Source organism: Dryobates pubescens, chromosome 2 (genome assembly GCF_014839835.1).
Source record: "Dryobates pubescens isolate bDryPub1 chromosome 2, bDryPub1.pri, whole genome shotgun sequence".
In the NCBI taxonomy this organism is placed as follows: Eukaryota; Metazoa; Chordata; class Aves; order Piciformes; family Picidae; genus Dryobates; species Dryobates pubescens.
The window spans coordinates 18,069,810-18,088,943 of NC_071613.1; the positions used below are offsets into that span (position 1 = coordinate 18,069,810).

Below are 19,134 nucleotides of genomic sequence, written 5' to 3' on the forward strand. Positions count from 1 at the left end.
GATGTTCAGATGGCCAAACTGAAAGAAAAGTAACATGGAGTGTTAGAGGAAGCACTTCAGTTCTTTGAAGAGTGCTCATACTGCTGTTGTGGTCTCTATTAACATTCCTGCCTGCAATCTGTCTGTCAGAATTCTCAACTCCCTGGTCCTGCAGGAAGGAATGGTGGACTGCAACATTGTGCTGTTTCTGCATGCTCTTTTCTTTCTGCATGTTGATGGTGACAGAACAACACCTGTGGCAGTCACAGCTGGGCAGAAGAAGGATGCAGTTGTTTCTAGCAGACAGCAGCTGGGCAGCAGATAGGAAATGCTGGCGCACTGCTCCCCCAGAGCATCTGGAGACTGGAAGAGTGAGGGGATCTGGAGGGAAAGCCAGGGTTTTCTTTGAATAATGCCAACTTTTTTTCATACATGCTGATGTCAGGAAATCCAGTTTTCAATGAAATGGTCACTGTAATAGTTCACCTGCAGAGTCTGCCTCAGCTTACCTGCTGAACCAACACAAGGTTTACTTAACTCACGCACACTGCTGTTTTGCAAAACAACTCTAATTCTGTGTCCATTTTTGGAGAAAGACCTGGGCATGTTGGTTGATAGCCATCTGAACGTGAGCAACACTGTGCTCAGGTGGCCAAGAAAGCCAACAGCATCCTGGCCTGGATCAGCAGTAGTGTGCCCAACAATGCCCCTGTACTCAGCACTGGTGGACCACATCATGAATACTATGTTCAGTTTTGGGACCCGCACTGCAAGAAGGACATTGAAGTGCTGGAGTGTGTCCAGACAAGGGCAATGAAGCTGGTGAAGGGTCTGGAGAGCAGATCTTATAAGGAGCAGCTGAGGGAACTGGGGTTGTTCAGCCTGGAAAGAAGGAGGCTGAGGGGAGACCTGGCTCTCTACAGCTCCCTGAAAGGATGCTGGAGCCAAGTGAATGTTGGTCTCCCTAGTAACAAGTGATAGGATGAGAGGAAACGGACTCAGGTTACACCAGGGGAGGTTTAAGTTGGACATTAGAGGAAACTTCTTCACTGAAAGGGTTGTCAAGCCCTGGAAGAGGCTGCACAGAGAAGTGGTTGAATACCCATCCCTCGAGGTGTTTCAAAGAGGCAGAGATGTTATGATGAGGGACATCGTTTAGCACCAGACTTGGCAGAGTTAGATGATGATTGGGCTGATGATCTTGGAGGTCTTTTGCAATCAAAACAGTTCTGTGATTCTAAGTTGTTTCCAAGGAACTTGAACCTTTTGAGCATCAGCCACAAGCCAGTGCCATTTAGGGATTGCTGGGCAGCAGAACAGGATGAATTTAAACCCTGCCTTCTGCTAATTTGGTGCTTGCACGTGTCATGAGCAGTATGAGGTGGCTGTAGTGCCTGTTGGGTTTGCATTGTTCACATAATTACATTGTGTCCCAGCTGCTTTTTGCAGCGGTGGCCTGTCAGTGTCTCTCTCTGTGTGGTCTGATTGCTCCCTGACAGAGAAAAAAGGGAATGAGTGGATAAGTGTAATTGCAGGCTGCCAGGGGCTCAGGATCAGACACAGAATGTGGAATTGGTTTGAGCTCTGGTACTGAATTACTGATGCACATTGCAATTGTTAACTCAGTGACCTTACAGCAGCCTTCTAGTACCTGAAGGGGGCCTACAAGAAAGCCAGTAAGGGACTTTTACAAGTGATGTGTGAGGGGCAATGGCTTGAAGCTTGAGGAGGGAGGATTTAGACTGCATATTAGGAAGAAATTCTTTACAGTGAAGGTGGTGAGACACTGGAACAGATTGCCCAGGTAGGTTGTGGAACCCCACTCCTTGGAGGTATTCAAAGCCAGGTTGGATGGGGCCTTAAGCAACCTGGTCTAGTGGAAGGTGTCCCTCCCCATGACAAGGGGGATTGCAACTAGATGCTTTTTAAGGTCCCTTCCAACTTAAATCATTGTAGGAATCTATTGTTTTGTACAGCTGTTTGGTTGTAGTGAAACCAAAGGTTTGCTTTGTTTTTGGTAATCAGAGCCTGCAGCCTCTGTGAGTATATCCAGTGTGTCAGTTCTGGTGGTGAGCAAATTGCCTTTTGGCTGCTATGCAATGAAAGAAGAAAAACAATCAACCTCTGCAGCCAGGGATCATTCCAAAACGTGTGCTAAGGAGGGCACATCTGTAGGAAGCTGCTGACAATTGTTGCTGTTCTACTGTAGAAAACTCTGGATGATTCTGTAATGTGGCATGAACAGGGCATTGCTTCATTTCATTCTTAGGGATTGCGTGAAATTAATTGGATGAGGCTTTGGGGGGTTTACCTATTCTTTGCAGCGTCTTCTCTTTATAGTTTTCATTAGCTCTTGTTTCAGGTTGTCTGATGATAAGACTGCTGTGAATAGTGACATTTCTAATTTGCCATCCTTGCAGCCAAGAGGAACAAGAAGGTTTTGGATCCCAGGCATTGCGAGTAGATACAACAGTTGTAAAAGGCTACCTGTAAGGTGGGAGTGTGTGGATAAAAGCATCTGGAATACCTTGAATACTGGGTTCAGTTTTGGGCCCCTCACTACAAGAAGGACATTGAGGTGCAGGAATGTGTCCAGAGAATGGCAACGAAGCTGTGGAAGGGTCTGGAGAATAGGTCTGGTGAGGAGTGGCAGAGGGAATTGGGCTTTATGAGTCTGAAGAAGAGAAGGCTGAGGGGAGAGCTCATTGCTCTCTACAACTCCCTGAAAGGAGGTTGGAGTGAGGTGGGGGTCAGTCTCTTCTCCCTACTATCACGTGATAGAGTGAGAGGAAATGGCCTGAAATTGTGCCAGGGTAGGCTTAGGTTGGACATTAGGAACAATTCCTTCAGGGAAAGAGTGGTCAGGCATTGGAACAGGCTGCTGAGGGAGGTGGTGGAGTCACCATTCCTGGAGGTGTTCAAGAAACATGTGGACATGGCACTTGGGGATGTGGTTTAGTGGCCATGATGGTGTTAGTTTGAAGGTTAGACCTGATGATCTTAAAGATCTCTTCCCACTGAAACAATTCTGATTTTATGATCCTACAAGCATGTTCTCCAACATTATTCAGTAACCCTTCAAAGCTTGATTTATCGTCTGTATTTTCCTGAGAATGGAAATGTGTTAAGTGGTCTCACTTCCTAAGTATGAGACCAAAGTAAGGAAGAACAGTTTAACAATCTAGAGAGAAGGGAGGTGTTTTACAATGCTGTTGATGTTTGCTTTAGGTGCAAGAGGGGTAAATTTGGAGCAAGACTCAAGTGGTAAGCAGGTGTGGGAGAGCTCAGGGAATGTTGGAGGAAGAATCTGGAATAGGTTGCCCAGGGAAGTTGTGAATGTCCCTTCTGTGGATGTGTTGAAAGCCAGGTTAGATGGGGCCTTGAGCAGCCTGGCCTAGTGGAAGGCACGGGGGTTGAAACTAGGTGATCCTTAAGGTTCCTTCCAGCCCAAACCATTCTATGTAGTGTCTTTGTGCACCTCTTCTCCAAAATGTGCCTTGGAAATACATAAACCTTCTTGATAGGATTGGCTGCTTTTGGTCATGAAATTCCCAAGCTGTGATGCATGAAGTGTGGTAGGTGGTATGTCAGTCACAATGGTACATGAGGTATACTACTTAGAACTTAAATTTTAGGTTGAAATTGCCCATATTAGGATTTTTATGTTAGCTTTTATTTCCCCCCTCCTTTGGCTACAAACCCAATACTTAATAAGTTCCATATTTAAGAAGGACCTTTTTTTCCCTTTTCCAGTCTTCAAAAATTATTTGAGTATTATTTGCTTCATGGGAAGTAATTAGGTCATTGAGGCAAGACTGGTAGTTGAAAGTATTTGCCTTAATGGGTTGCAGAAGTTGTAGTGACACCTCTGAAAAGATTTTGGGAATGTTCAAAATGTTTTGGGAGGATCAGGAAGGTGAACTTTCAAGAGTAAAAGCATCTTTCTCTATGAAAATATTTGTCCAGTAGTTTTGTTTAAAATAAATGCTCTGTTGTTTGTTTAGCAGAGTTGACTCAGCTTTGGTTGGTTACCATAGTTCAGTGCTGGTTTTGCATTTCCATGTGAATTTCTCCTCATTCCCAGGCTTGGTTCAGGTTTAGGGGCTCTTGTTGTGCCACTTCCATTAGCTGCCTGCAGAGCTGCGATTCTCTTCGTTGAATTTGGAAAAGCATCAAACACAACTTAAATCTGGATCTAATATCCCTCAGATGTCACTCAGGGCTAAAACAGAAAAAAAATCAAATAGCATGTAGTAGCACAGTGGCTGTGATCAGAAGCAAGAGATGAAAGGCTTTGCTTGTTTTAAATCAGTTATCTGATGGGTGGCAAGTTAACTCTGAGCATATAAGGTAGTAGCTGCTCAAAGGCATTTTGGAAAACAAGAGCAAATATTTAGAATTAAAATACGCTGCAATAACAGCAGGAGTGAGGATGGCCTGGTAGCAGTTCACAGCTGAGAGGTTACAGCTGACTGGTGTTCAGCTGTTGGTTTGTGTAGCTGTGCAGTAGAATCATAGAATTGTAAAGGTTGGAAAAGACCTCCAAGATCAGCGAGTCCAGCTGTTAACTTGGCACTGCCAAGTCCCCACTAAACCATATCCCTAAGCATCACATCTACTAAGTTTTTTGAATGCTTCCAGGGATGTTGATTCCACAGCTGCCCTGGACAGCCTGTTCCAATGCTTGACCACTCCTTCAGTGAAGAAAGTTTTCCTAATGTCCAACCTAAGCCTCCCCTGAGGAACTTTTCCTCTCAGCATGTCACTTGTTACCTGGGAGAAGACACTGACCCCCACCTCACTGCAGCTTCCTTTCAGGGAGTTGTAGAGAGTGAGGTCTCCCTTCAACCTCCTTTTTTTTTTTCCAGGCTGAACAACCCCAGCTGCTCCTTATAAGATCTGCTGTCCAGACCCTTCACCAGCTTCATTGCCCTTGTCTGGACACACTCCAGCACCTCAATGTCCTTCTTGCAGTGAGGGTCCCAAAACTGAACATAGTATTCATGATGTGGCCTCACCAGTGCTGAGTACAGGGGCATGATCTCTTCCCTTCTCCTGCTGGGCACACTATTGCTAATCCAGACCAGGATGCTGTTGGCCTTTGTGGCCACCTGAGCACATTGCTGACCCATATTCAGCCAGCTGTTGCCCAGCAGCCTCAGGTCCTTTCCTACTGGGAAGTTCTCCAGCCAGTCTTCCCCAGGCCTGTAGCTTTTCATAGGGTTGTTGTGCCCAAACCTAGTAGCTGATTCTTGGTTTCCATGTTTGCTGGCCAACCCTGCTAATATGCTCCGTTTCCAGCCTCATCACAAAAGCAGAAAGCCTGGAGTTCTTGAGGAGCTTGGTTAATCTTCCCTAGCATTTGCATTGAAAAGATAAAAAGGCTGGGAGGATCAAATAGGCGTCAGGTCTTGGCTTGACCTTGACTTTTTTGTCTGAATTGCTTCCTTTATCAGGCTTGGTTACTTTGCTTGATCCTGGTTCTCTATTTAAGCCCAACTTCTGCCTTCTGTCACTCCAGCTATATAGATGCAATGGTCAGCCGGATTGTTGCTGATCAGCAAATACGCTCCCTTCAGCAATAAAGTTACCATAAAAGCCCTAACTTACTTGGGTCTGGTTAGGAAATGAAGTCATTTGGTAGCCTCGTGTTACCATGAGGAGTTCCGTACTGGAATACAGGCACTCTGGAGTACAGGCTTCATGAATTGAGATAAACTAGTTTGGGTTTTGTCTGTGAGTGGGTTTCACTTAGTGGTTTCTGTTTAGAGGTTGGTGAAATCAGAGAAATGCAAGTAAGGGTGAGAAAGACATTCAGAATAGGATTTTGATAACTTTAAACCCTAATTTGATACACTAGAGATGTTGGTGAAGCTTTCGCTAATACTTGGCTTTGTATAGCCTTGAACATTGTGTTGAAGTCACCCAAAAAATCTGGATGTGGTGCCCACTGGAATCCTCATTACGGTTTCTGGCAGTTTCATGTTTCATAGATTCATAGAATGGCTTAGGTTGGAAGGGACCTTAAAGATCATCTAGTTCCAATCCCCCCTGCCATGGGCAGGGACATCTTCCACTAGATCAGGTTGCTCAAGGCCTCATCCAACCTGGCCTTGAACACCTCCAGGAAGGGGGCATTTAATATGTTGCAGGACCAGAAGGCATTATTGGCTGTTAGAGATTAAATTTTTGGAATTGTGTGGTCTACCTGGCTAGATAAAACAATGTTGAGAAAGTTCCTTGGAAAAAATAAAAATAAAGCAATGTCATTCAGTTGAGTTTTTAACTTGTATTCCTTACACAGCATCACTGGAAAATGCCTATGAATAATTGGAATGCTGTTGATCTAACTTTACTCTTTTCTTTTTTTATTCTTTCTCTCTTTCTTTGCAGGAGAAAATGGCCAAAATGGAGGTCAAGACATCTCTTTTAGATGACATGATTGGGGTGGGAGATATGGTCCTTTTGGAGCCACTTGATGAAGATTCATTCATCAATAATCTGAAAAAGCGCTTCGATCACAATGAAGTATATGTGAGTACAAGTTAATAAACAGCCTCAGCCTGGGAGGAGTTCCATTGTCATTCTTAAAATCTGTGTTTGTTTCTAAGGTCACACACACACACTGAATGCCTGAACACAACCTATTGTAGCAGGGATATTTTAAACCTTATTTGTACTGTAGCCTTTCCTGTACTGCATTGTTTGCATTTGTTCACTTCCATCTGGGATATTTTTCCTTTTCCCCCTGCTTCACAGTGTGGTCAACCTCTGATTTTCTTAACAAAACCCCAGTTCCAGTACTGACGATGATGGTAACTTTGATACTCCTGTTGTCAGAGGACATTGCAGTTATAAATAATACACTTAAAGGGAAGGCACTTCCAGGATATTAGAGCAGGTTGATGATAGTTAACTGAATATGAGTCAGCAGTATGCCCAGGTGGCCAAGAAAGCAGGAACAGGAAGGTGATCCTTCCCTTGTACTCAGCACTGGTAAAGCTACACTTCAAGTGTTGTGTTAAGCTCTGGACCCCTCACTACTGGAAGGACATTGAGGTGCTGGAGCATGTCCAGAGAAGGGCAATGAGGCTGGCGAAGGGCCTGGAGCACCTGGCCTATGATGAACATCCGAGGGAGCTGGGGTTGTTCTGGGGAAGAGGAGGCTGAGAGGAGACCTCATCACTCTCAACAACTACCTGAAGGGAGATTGGAGGGAGGAGGGGGCAGCCTCTTCTCCGTGGTGGCAAGCAACAGGACTAGAGGAAGTGGTTTTAAGCTGTGCCAGGGGAGGTTTAGACTGGATGCTAGGAAATATTTCTTCACTGAAAAGGATCTCAAATATTGGAATGGTCTGCCCAGGGCAATGGTAGAGTCACCATCCCAGGAAGTGTTCAAGCACTGTGCGGACTTGGTACTTAGGGGTATGGTTTAGTGTTGACCCCTCAGTACTGGGTCGAGTGTTGGACTGGATGATCTTTGAGGTTTCTTACAACTGGATGTATTCTGTGATACAGAAACAGTACATGCTTGGAGTATGCTAGGGCTGGCTTAAGTGTTGTCTGCTAGGTTTGAATTAAAAAAAAATTTAAAAAGAAAGAAAAGTTCTGTTTTTTAGAATGGTTGAGGTTAAACTGGAAACTTTGAGCTTGGATATATGTGGAAGTAATCAAAATCTTCAGGCACGTTAATGTCTGAGTGATGATAGATAAGAGAGATGTTGTGAACTGGCAGTTGAAATGCAGGTGGGGAATGAAGAGGCAAGTTGTGATTCTAGTTAAGCCTTTATTTTCTCCTTCATGTTTTTGTTCCCTTTTTGTTAAAATGTGCACCACATGGTGTCTGTTGCACCGCTCAGGCTGTTGGACTGTAATGACTTGTAGAGACAATCCAAGACTGCTGCTGAAAGCGGTTGGCTGCGTCAAAAGCAGCATGGCCATCAGGTTGAAAGAGGTGATTTTGCCATTCTGCTCCGGTGAGACCTCACCTGGAGTGTTGCATGCTGCTCTGGGACCACCGACACAAGAGAGACATGGAGCTGCTGGAGCAAATCCACAGGAGGGCCACAAAGATGATCAGGTAGCTGGGATACCTCTCCTATGAAAGATCAGGTAGCTGGGATACCTCTTCTATGAAAGAGTTGGGGCTGTTCAGCCTGGAGAACAGAAGGCTCTGGGGAGGCCTTAGAGCTGCATTTCAATATCTGAAGGGGACTTGCAGGAAGGCTGGGGGGGCACTGTTCAGAAAGGCTTGGAGTGATAGGACGAGGGGCAATGGTTTGAAACTGGAACAAGGTAGAACATAATGAAGAAGTTCTTTACAATGAGAGTGGTGAAATACTGGAGCAGGCCAGGGGTGTGGTTGAGGGCCCATCCCTGAAGACATTCAAGATTAGACTTGCTGTGGCCCTGGGCAGCCTGATGTAGTTGGAGGTGTCCCTGCTGACTGCAGGGGGTTGGGACAAGGTGACCTTTGAGGGTCCCTTCCAACCCAATGCAATCTGTGAATTTACCAAGGCTATGATCTGCAAACAACTATGTCTGTAAATTATTCCAGTAAAACAGATGTGTTTGCCCTTAATTATAACTTAGCACTCATCCCTCCTTAATTTTTAGTATGACTATTGGTTTCCTCCTTGCTAAGCATTTGAACCTTCATGGTTTTATTACACATTTTTATTTCTATCCTCCTCTGGAAAGATTCCAAACCTGTCTGGACATTGTGATCCTGTTCAAGCCACTGTGGGTGACCCTGCTTTGGCAGGGGGGGTTGGACCAGGTGATCTCCAGAGGTCCTTCCAACCACACCATGCTGGGATTCTGTGAGTTCTGCTGTCATGTAAGTTTTGTGCCACTGTTGCATATTTTACAGAATCACAGAATTAACCAGGTTGGAAAAGACCTCAGAGATCATCAAGTTCAACCTATTACCTAATACCTAAACACCTCCTGACAACTAAACCATGGCTCCAAGTACCACATCCAATCCTTTTTTGAACACCTTCAGGGACGGTGACCCCACCACCTCCCTGGGCAGCACATTCCAGTGGCCAATTACTCTTTCTGTGAAGAACTTTCTCCTCACCTCGAGCCTAAAACATCTAAAAAATGTTTAGAAACATTTTAAAGCAGGAACACTTGGAATGGTGTTCACAGTAACAACCTCCTTAATGTTCAAGTGCAAACTCTTCTCTTCTCTCTTCTTGCCACCCACTCTTACCTCCCCAGGCTTCACTCACAAAAACTACACTTTGCATTTCTAGATGATCACAATGCAGCCTTTGTTACTTGTGGAAATTGTTTTACCACATAAAATCCTGCATCCTGTCCTAGGTACACCAAATTGGAGTATTAGAGAGCTGCTGGTGGTGCTTAACAAAAATTGCAGATCTCTTCAGCACTGACAAGCTATGTACTCAAGCTGACCTCTTGGAATCCTTTCAGAGGGCAGTAGGAATGGATATGTCCATTCAGTGTTGAGAAGGTGGACATGAGCCAACATTGTGTGCTTGCAGCCCAGAAGGTAAATTGCATCCTGGGCTGCATCAAAAGCAGCATGGCCAGCAGGTTGAGAGAGGTGATTCTGACACTCTGCTCTGGTGAGACTTGATCAGGAATACTGTGTCCAGTTCTGGAGCCCTCCACACAGGAGGGACATGGACTTGACAGAACAAGTCCAGAGGAGGGTCATGAAGATGATCAGGGGGTTGGAACAACTCTCCTACCAGGACAGGCTGAGGGAGCTGGGGTTGTTCAGCCTGGAGAAGAGAAGGCTCCAGGGAGACCTAATAGCAGCTTTCCAGTACCTGAAGGGGGCCTGCAAGAAGGCTGCAGAGGGACTGTTTACAAAGGCCTGAAGTGATAGGACCAGGGGCAATGATTTGAAATTAGAGAAGAGGATATTTAGATTGGATGTTAGGAACAAGTTGTTTACCATGAAGGTGGTAGAACACAGGAATAAATTGCCTGGGGAGGTAGCTGAGGCCCCATCCCTGGAGATATTCAAGGTCAGGCTCAATAAGGCTCTGAGCAACCTGATGTTCCTGCTCACTGCAGCAGGGTTGGATTAGATGATCTTTGGAGGTCCCTTTCAACCCTAACCATTCTATGATTCTATGGCTGTGGAGTTCAGTTCAACCCTCATGCAAGTGTTCTGTTGTAGGAATTACCAGAAGTTGTGTCCAAGTTTAGAAAACACTAAGTCAAACTGAAGCTGTATGAACAGAGTGAAGTGTTTCTACAGCAGTAAGCCAGGGCTGACTCAGCATCAGTTTCTAAGCAGTTTCCTGTAGAGTGAAGGCTGTATCTGGGCTACATATGTTAGTTTTCAAATGGAATGGCAGTTATAACCCTCAGAAGGGTTTTTTTGTGAGGTATGAGGCCATGGGTAGCTTTGAAGATGCTGTAAAGTCAACCATATGTTGCATAATTGTGTTTAACAGTCATGAGAGGTAAATGAGGGGGCTTGTAAGAAGGATGGAGTCAATCTTTTTTGGCAGGGCCTGTTGTGACAGGATGAGGGGTGATGGTTTTAAACTAAATGAGAAAGTTCTAAACTAGATAATCGGGAAGAAATTTTCTTTTTTCAATGAGGGTGATGAAACATTGGAACATGTTGCCCAGAGAGGTGTAGATGATCTATCCCTGAAAACATGTTCAGGTCTGGTTTGACAGGGCTCTGAGCAACCTGATCTTGTTGAAGATGTCCCTGATTTTTTCAGAGGGGTTGGGCTAGACCAAACCATTTTACTAGTTTATGAAATGTGAGAATCAGATCATGCCATCAGTGAGCAGTGCCCAATCTCTCCCTGTGGCCAGAAATGATGAGATAAATGGGTTCATTCCACTGGAAAAGAATAGAAGTTTTGTCTTTTCTAGTCTCTTTCATAGTCATTATGTTTGATGCTGAATGTTTGCTGTTGCAGATCCCAGTTTCAGCTCCATTTACCCCTTTGAAATCTTTGATCTTCTCCATAAGAGCTCCCCTTGCAAGAGCATTCAGATCTGGATCCCTGAATGATCCTCTTGTACTGTCCTGGCTATGGTCACTGTAAGCCCTTCAAGAAAATTAGCTCTAAGTTTCATGCCATAGTGCAAAACAGGGCAATAAGTGTACTCCTCCTAACAGAGAACAGACTAGAGTTTGATTACCTGTTGTTCAGTTTTATGTGTATTTGATGGAAAGTTTAATGACCTTGGGTGTTAGATTGCATACCAGAGTGCAAAGCTGGAGGCTGTGCCTATAAAAACAAGCGTGAAGGCTGGTGGAGCTGGAGTTAGGCCAAATATTCTCCTAAAGGCCATCAGATTCTGCAGTAATCTCATGTTGAGAGGGCTCAGTGGGTAGCATGTATGTGTTAATTGGAAATGGGAATCTTGGAGTTTAGTCATGTCTGGAAACGTCTGGGCTATGTCTGCCCAAGAAAGGTCTCATTAGAAAGCTGTAATTGTTTTATTGTGTTCTTCTCATAGCTTTGAACCTTTCCATTGATAATGTTTGCATCACTTCTCTGCTGAAGCTCTTTTCTCTAAATACCAGCAACAAAAGCCTACAGGAGTTTTTTCTTTAACTTCACAGGGTAAAATGTGGCTCATGGGCAACACAGTGAGTAGAAAAAAGCCAAACAACAAACCCATGGTGTTGGTTGTTTGAAGTTTCCAGGGAGCAGTTTGTGTGGTTAAAATGTGTGACCTAGAGACCACATGGACAACTTCAGATACATTCATTAAATTCAGTTTGTGTGTGACGAATGAATTTTGACTCCTTCTCTTGAACTCTTTTCTTGAACATTTTATTTTGATCCTTTAAAAAAATTCCACCCCCCTAAGTTGGCTGGAATATGTTCAGCTAATCCAGCTCAGCAGTTCTTTTTCCTTTGTGTTTTGGGATGCTGACAAATGGGAGGGGGGGCATCTGTCTGTGTGTGTGTATTTACAGTGACTCCTGAAGGGCAGGACCATCTAGAGCACATGTATTGTGAGAAGCAGCTGAGGCAGCTGGGGTGGCTTCATCTGGAGAAGAGGAAGTTTAAATATCTTCATCAATCACCTGGATGAGGGTATTGAGTGCACCCTCAGCGAGTTCACTGATGGCACTGAAGTGGGGAGGGTGGCTGACACCCCATCAGGCTGTGCTGCCAGTGAGATCTGGACAGGCTGGAGAGCTGGGAGAAGTGGAACCTCATGAATTTGAAAAAGGACGGGTTCAGAGTCCTCCATCTGTGAAGGAGTAACACCAGGCACCAGTACAGACTAGGGATTGTCCTGCTGGATAGCAGCTCATGGAGAAAGTCCTAGTGGACAGGAAGTTATCCACAGGACAGCAATGTGCCTGTGTGGCCAAAAGGGCCGATGGAATTCTGGGGTATGTCAAGAAGTGTGTGCAGCAGGTGTAAGGGAGGGTCTCCTCTCCCTCTGCTCTGCCCTGGTGAGACCACACCAGGAACACTGTGTCCAGTTCTGGGCTCCTGAATTTAAGAGACAGAGATTTGCTGGGGAGAGTCCAATGGAGACTGTGAGGATGATTAAGGGACTTGGACATCTCTCCTGTGAAGAAAGACTGAGAGAGCTGGGGCTGTTTAGACTGAAAAAGAAGAAGCTGAGAGGGGATCTTATCAATATCGGTGGGTGTCAAGATGAAGGTGCCAGGCTCATTTTGGTGGTGCTCAGTGACAGGGCTAGGGTTGTCAAGCTCTGAAACAGGCTGCCCAGGGCAGTGGTGGAGTTGCTGTGCCCAGAGGGATTTGAAAGATGTGTAGATGTTGTCTTGAGGGGCATCCATTTAGTGGTAACCTGGCAGTGTTGGGTTAATAGATGGACTTGATGATCTTTTCCAGTCAAAACAATTCTATGACATGGTGCTCAGGGATGTGGTTTAGTGGTCAACTTGGCAGTGTTAGGTTAACAGTTGGACTTGATGATCGTGGAGGCCTTTTCCAACCTCAATGATTCTGTGATTCTATGCATATGTATATATATATACATATTTATATATGATGTGTATATATATGATGTATTAGTCTGGAGTTCTTTTGTATTGGTTTGCTTGCTTTTTTGAGATGTGTGGAAGCAGCAAGGGAGGTGTGAGGAGTCTGGAGGGGAGCAGAGCTGCGTAGGCTCCTGGGAGTCAGCCTTCAGAGGCCAGATAGGGTTTTATTCTGCTGCCCTGCACATTTTTCCCTGCAGTTGTGTTGTTTCTTGAAGTCTTCCCAGATTTGCAGAGGTCAACATTTTGTTCCTTACAAGAAAATGTTTGTTTGCTTTTTGTTCTTACAAGAAACCAGACTCTTTCTCTGAGGTCAGCATTTAGTTTGTCTTTTCTGAGCGTGGAGTTTTTGTGGGCTGTTCTGGGCAGGAGTGCTCTGAGGGGACTGAACACACGTTGTTTTAGCACTGTTAAATATTTGGCATTCCAGTGTCATAACTTGGTGCTGGCTGGGTTTGAGGTAGCATCCTTGCTTTTGGTGGCCTGAATATTGTGATGTGCTTCTTTGACAGACTGAGCTGCTTCCTGTTGATCAATATTGGTTCAGTATTTTAGGTGCATTTTATTTCTTGTGGCCAAGAAGGCCAATGGCATCCTGAGGTGTATTAGAAGGGCTGTGATTAGTAGGTCGAGAGAGGTTCTCCTCTTCTGCTCTGCCCTGGTAAGGCCACATCTGGAATATTGTGTCCATTTCTGGGCCCCTCAGTTTAAGAAGGACTTCAGGGAACTGCTTGGAAGAGTCCAAACTAGATACTGAAAGGAGTGGAATATCTTCCTTCTGAGGAAAGGCTGAGGGAGCTGAGGCTCTTTAGCTTGGAGATGGGACTGGGAGGTGACCTCATTCACATTTATAAAGATGTGCAGGGCAGTGTTGGGAGGATGGAGCCAGGCTCTGCTCAGCGACATCCAATGATAGCACAAGGAGCAATGGGTGCAAACTGGAGGAGGTTCCAATATGAACTTAAGGAAAAATATTTTCACTTTGAGGGTGCCAGAGCCCTGGAACAGGCTGCCAAGAGAGGTTGTGGAGTCTCCTTCTCTGGAGACATTCAAAATCTGCCTGGATGCATTCCTGTGTGACCTACTCTAGGTGATTCTGCTCTGGCAGGGGGTGGTGGATTTCATGATCTTTTGAGGTCCCTTCCAGCCCCTGGCATTCTGTGATTCTGCCGGTAGCCTTTTTGTTTCCAACATGACTTTACTCCACTGTTATTGATTTGCCCCTTTTTCAGCCACCACATTTAGGAGTTTAGGTATTTAGGAGTTTGCTGAATTGCTGTCAAATGTAGTGGCTTTGTTTCTGGTGCACTCATCACTGCTATTCCTGGTGCTACATTTTGAAGAAGAGAGGGGAGGAAAGAACTGTGTGAATAAGACCAGTTGTCCTGGTCTGCATTGGCCTTGTGTGACCATCCCTCTTGTTGTGAAGAATAAGGTTTTGTGATATTGAGAAACATAAATGCAGCTTGCTGGGAAAATCTTCGTTGTAATAGGATTGAATGATTGTTGAAGTTCAATTTTGTTCTCAATGTCATTACCTTCTGATGTCAGCGTGACCATGCTGATCTTGGGATGTTGGGTTTGAGGCCAGATGTAGTCTTTCTTGGGTTTTAAAGAAGGTTATAGAATCATGGAATGGATTGGGTTGGAAGAAGCCTTTAAAGGGCTCGACCACCCCTACAATGAGCAGGGACATGTTCAACTAGACTAGGTTGCTCAGAACTCCAGTCAGCCTGACATGGAGTGTTTCCAGGGACATTACCACCACTCTGGGCAACCTGGGCCACTGTTTTACCACCCTCAGTGTAAAAAAAAAAAAAAAATCTTCCTTGTACCTAGTCTAAATCTCATTCTTTTAGTTTCAAAGCATCACCCCTTGTCCTGCCACAACAAGTCTTGCTAAAAAAACAAAGTGTCTCTATCTTTCTTACTATCCTCTTTAAGTATTGAAAGGCTGCACCAATTTCCCCCTGGAGCCTTCCCCAGTCTGGACACTCCCAACTCTCAGAGCAGAGGTGCTCCAGCCCTTGGATCATTATTGTGGCTTCCTGGACCCACTTGAACAGGTCCAGGTCCTTCCTGTTCTGAGAACTCCAGAGCTGGACCCAATGCTGCAGGTGAGGTCTCACCAGAACGGAGCAGAACAGCAGAATCACCTCCCTCAACCTGCTGGCCACAGGATTGTTGTCTGCTCCGGTTTTGGGTAGATTCTTGCTGCATGCATGCCTGTCAGAAGCCAGCCTGTGCCTTTGCTGCTCCTGCAGCAACATGCAAAAGAGTCAGTCCCCCTGCCAGATCTGTCCCTGCTCTCTTGTACCTTGTTGTACTGACTTGTCGTGGTAGGTTGAGAGAGGGCATAGCTCTCCCTCCCCCACAGAGTAAGAAACCACGGCTAAACTCAGTCGGAGAAAGCAGACTATATTTACAAGCATATATAGGAAGCAGATTATATATAACACAATATATACAGGTATTTACAATATATATACAGAAATATACAGCAAAGGAAAATAACACAACAAAATTCCCTCCCCGGGGAGGGTTTCCCTCCCTGTAACCCCCTCTCTCCCCCCCCCAACTTCCCTTTTTTCCCAAAAAGGGGTTAGAGAGAAAGAAAAAGGCAGTTATTAAGGTAAAGAATTGTTATAAAGCTTCAAAAGCTCATGCAGGATTAGTTTGCTTATCTCAAGGTCAGCTCCGCTTAGTTTTCTGAGAAGCAGGCAGGGAGAGCAGCAGTTCAGGCTGGCACGGCAGAACAGACCGAAACCCAAACTCCCAAACTGAGAAAAAAATTCCAGCTGCCCTACAATTTAAAGCTGCATTTTGTCCATCTACCAATGAAATTCATTTAGAATATCAAGAGTGTTTTTGTTCTAGTACCAAAAACATTCAGCCAGTGTCCCAGTACTGTCTGTTTCTCAAAGGCACAGCCTCAAACGGTCACAGTCCACCCCTTTCTAAACAATTTCATTGGCTGTTCGTACTGTCCATCCAATCTAAAACAATATTTACAGTTTGTAAGTAAAGTTCATAGTCCATTCTGGCTATACTCAGATGTAGATTATTCAGAAGTCCAAGGAAATCAGAAAACAAGAATAATGGAAAACAGTTTGTCTCTCCGCAGACGAAGCGAAGAAAAGGAAACAGGAACACAGGGACTCTCAGTTGACTCAGGGTTCTCAGGGTTCGTGCACCATAGATTCCTCGTGGATTCTTCCTTTGGGTGCAATGTATCTGTACAACAATCTGAAATTAAACTCTTTCAGCTAAAGTTAAATCTCTTTGTGGAATACACTGAATTTACCCCAGGCGATGATATCATCGATGAACTGGATGTGTCACACTTGTGTTTATCCTTCATGTGCATCCTGGACTGCTGCTCTTCCTTTGGGAGTTAAAGGAGTGGCAGGTGTGGTGACTGAGGCATGTCTTAAAAGGCAGGATGGATTGAGAGCTAGAGCAGAGCAGCTATCCATCCTGCCTGTGATGGGGGCCCAGGGGACCCAAGTTCCTCAGATCTCTTTCTCTTCCTCCCATGGGGGACGCCTGCGTTGGTTGGAGCATTTTTTTCCCAGCAGTGCCTCAACAGTTCCCCTCTTTGAGGGAAGCTACTGACTTGTAGTAATAATATTGTTGCAGCTGCCGTGGGCTAGGGCCTTGAAGACTGCTGTTTCTGCTTCAGATGTTTGTGTGCCCAAGGCACATCTTTTCCTGTGATAGCTTGTGGTCTAAGAATTCATATTCCACCTCCCTGTAAATCTTACTTTGCTTATTATCTGGCTAGAAACCCCATTGCTCCTCAGTCCTTTGCATCAGCCTGCTCTGCTAAAACCAACTTTCTAACTTGCCTGGAGTCAGGAGTAAAGACTTTTGCAGCCAGCAGGTTGGTTACTTCTAGCCTTGAAGTGCTTGATGGGAGGAGAGTTACTTACCTGAAGGCAGTGCTTTGTTTCCTTTCCTCTGTGTGCAGCTCCCACGATGCTGAGTGCAGCATTTGAAGCACCTGTTTGTAGGGCTGTGTGCAATGTCTGCCTAAAGGAATAAGAAAAGATAAATAAGGATCACACCACATCTCGTAGGCTGTGTGCAGAGATGTCTTCTCTACACACTCATTATTTATTTTTTGCCTCTGAAAAAAAACTTTAGGAAATGCTTCTGGTAGAGCCCCAGAGGCTGTAACAGTGTTGGCTTTGCCCCCAAATGCTGTGATGATCATAAAAGAATGGTTTCTGTTGGAAGGGACCTTAAAGATCATCTGGTTCTAACCCCCCTGCCATGGGCAGGGACACCTTCCTGTGGACCAGGTTGATAATGACAACATTTGGGGCATTTAGTTGTGGTTTCAGTGGATGTTATATGAAGTAAAGTCATAAAAGGAAAATTAATGAAAGATTGGCAAATAACAGAAATAGAAGAAAATCATCCAAGCACTGTAGAAATATGGTTCTCACTCTGAAGAGCATAGGCTAGCCTTGTCTGCAGCATGGCAGAAAAATTCCCCAAATCATAATCATAGAGTAGCTCAGATTGGAAGGGACCTCAGAGATTATCTACTCAAACTCCCCTGCCATGGGACTTGCTTGCTCCAGGCCTCATCCAGTCTGCCTTTAAATACCTCCAGGGAGGTGGCATCCCCAGCCACTCTGGGCAATCTATTCTCACCACCCTCATACTGAAGAACATCTTAAGATCCAGTCTAAACCTTCTGTCTCTCAGCTTCAAACCACTGCCCCCTGTCTGTCGCTAGAAACCCTCATGAAAAATCCCTCTCCAGCCTTCCTGTAGGCTCCTTTCAGATACTGGAAGGCAGCTATAGGGTCCTGACAGAATCTTCTCTTCTCAGCCTGTCTTCATAGCAGCAGTGCTCCATCCCTTGGATCATCTTTGTGGCCCTCTTCTGGACTCTCTCCAACAGCTGTGTCCTTCTTATGCTGGGGACACCAGAACTGGATGCAGTATTTGAGGTGGGGTCTCACCAGAGCAGAGCCCCTCCCCATGTTTTATTTGTACAGAAATAATAACAAACTTTGAAATGAGTGCCCTCGCTGATGTCTCACCAGTGGTTTCTTGACACAGGCACTATCCAATCCCCAGCTACTGTTTGCTTATGAAAACAAGTCTTTATCCAAAAGCAAGCAAGGACCCACGTTCTGGGAGTACTTAAATGCTTGCCTTAACATTCCTCATGTGTGCTTTGCTCTGGCTTCCTCATCACTGACTTTCACAGGTTGCATCCTGCGTAGGAGTTGTGTTTGTTTTGGTAGAAGCATCCCAGTGCAGTCAGAGAGGCGGGCAACTGTGGTGATTAGTCTGCCTCATTAACACTATTAGAGTCTGTCATAACCATTGCCAGGTGAGCAGCAATGCTCACTGAGCAGCAGAGAGGTATCTGTGCCCTCCAGAAACTCAGAGGCTTAACAATCTCTGGACATGCACCCCCTTTTAAGTGCTTGCTTCAACTTGTCATGTGGGTGTCTGTCTTTGGCAGACTTTTCTGCTCTTCCTTGGGAGCTCAGATTTAAAGAGACTGGGGGAGCTGGGGCTCTTTAGCTTAGAGAAGAGGAGACTGAGAGGTGACCTCATCAATGTTTATAAATATGTAAAGGGTGAGTCCCAAGAGGATGGAGTCAGGCTCTTCTCAGTGGTGCCCAATGACAGGACAAGGAGGAATGGGTGGAAGCTGAGGCATAGGAAGTTTCATGTAAATATGAAGGGAAATTTTTTCACTGTGAGGGTGACAGAACACTGGAACAGGCTGCCCAGGAAGCTTGTGGAGTCTCCCTCTCTGGAAATATTCAAGACCAGCCTGGATGTGTGATCTGCTCTAGGTGGTCCTGCTCTGGAGGGGAAGTTGGACTGGATGATCTTTCGAGGTCCCTGCCAGCCCCTGAAATTCTGTGACTCTGTGGAATCAGACTGTTGCCTGTTTTGGGGGGCATGATCCTGGCTGGCATGGGTTGCCTTTAGCTTGTTCAGATGGTTGCAGTGACCTGCAGGATCAAGGCTGTATTGTTTGGCAGTGTTGTTACCCTTTTGGCCATATGTTGCCTTTGTCAGAATTGTTTGCTTTGGGATATAGATTTAGGGTCTCGAGAACAGGTCTTGTGATGAGCAGCTGAGGGAACTGGGGCTGTTCAGCCTGAAGAAAAGGAGGCTGAGGGGAGACCTTCT

The 19,134-nt window shown here is 45.3% G+C and overlaps 1 protein-coding gene across 3 annotated transcripts in view; it reads left to right on the forward strand.

Annotated features, from left to right (window-relative positions):
- Positions 1-19,134, forward strand: part of MYO1B (myosin IB) — a 147,216-nt gene that overhangs the window by 15,115 nt on the left and 112,967 nt on the right. For all 3 annotated transcript variants that reach the window (XM_054171309.1, XM_054171315.1, XM_054171324.1), the window contains exon 2: positions 6,373-6,513. In XM_054171309.1, the coding sequence (XP_054027284.1) occupies positions 6,379-6,513 (135 nt within the window). In that variant the 5' untranslated portion in view covers positions 6,373-6,378. The remainder of the gene's footprint in view (positions 1-6,372; positions 6,514-19,134) is intronic.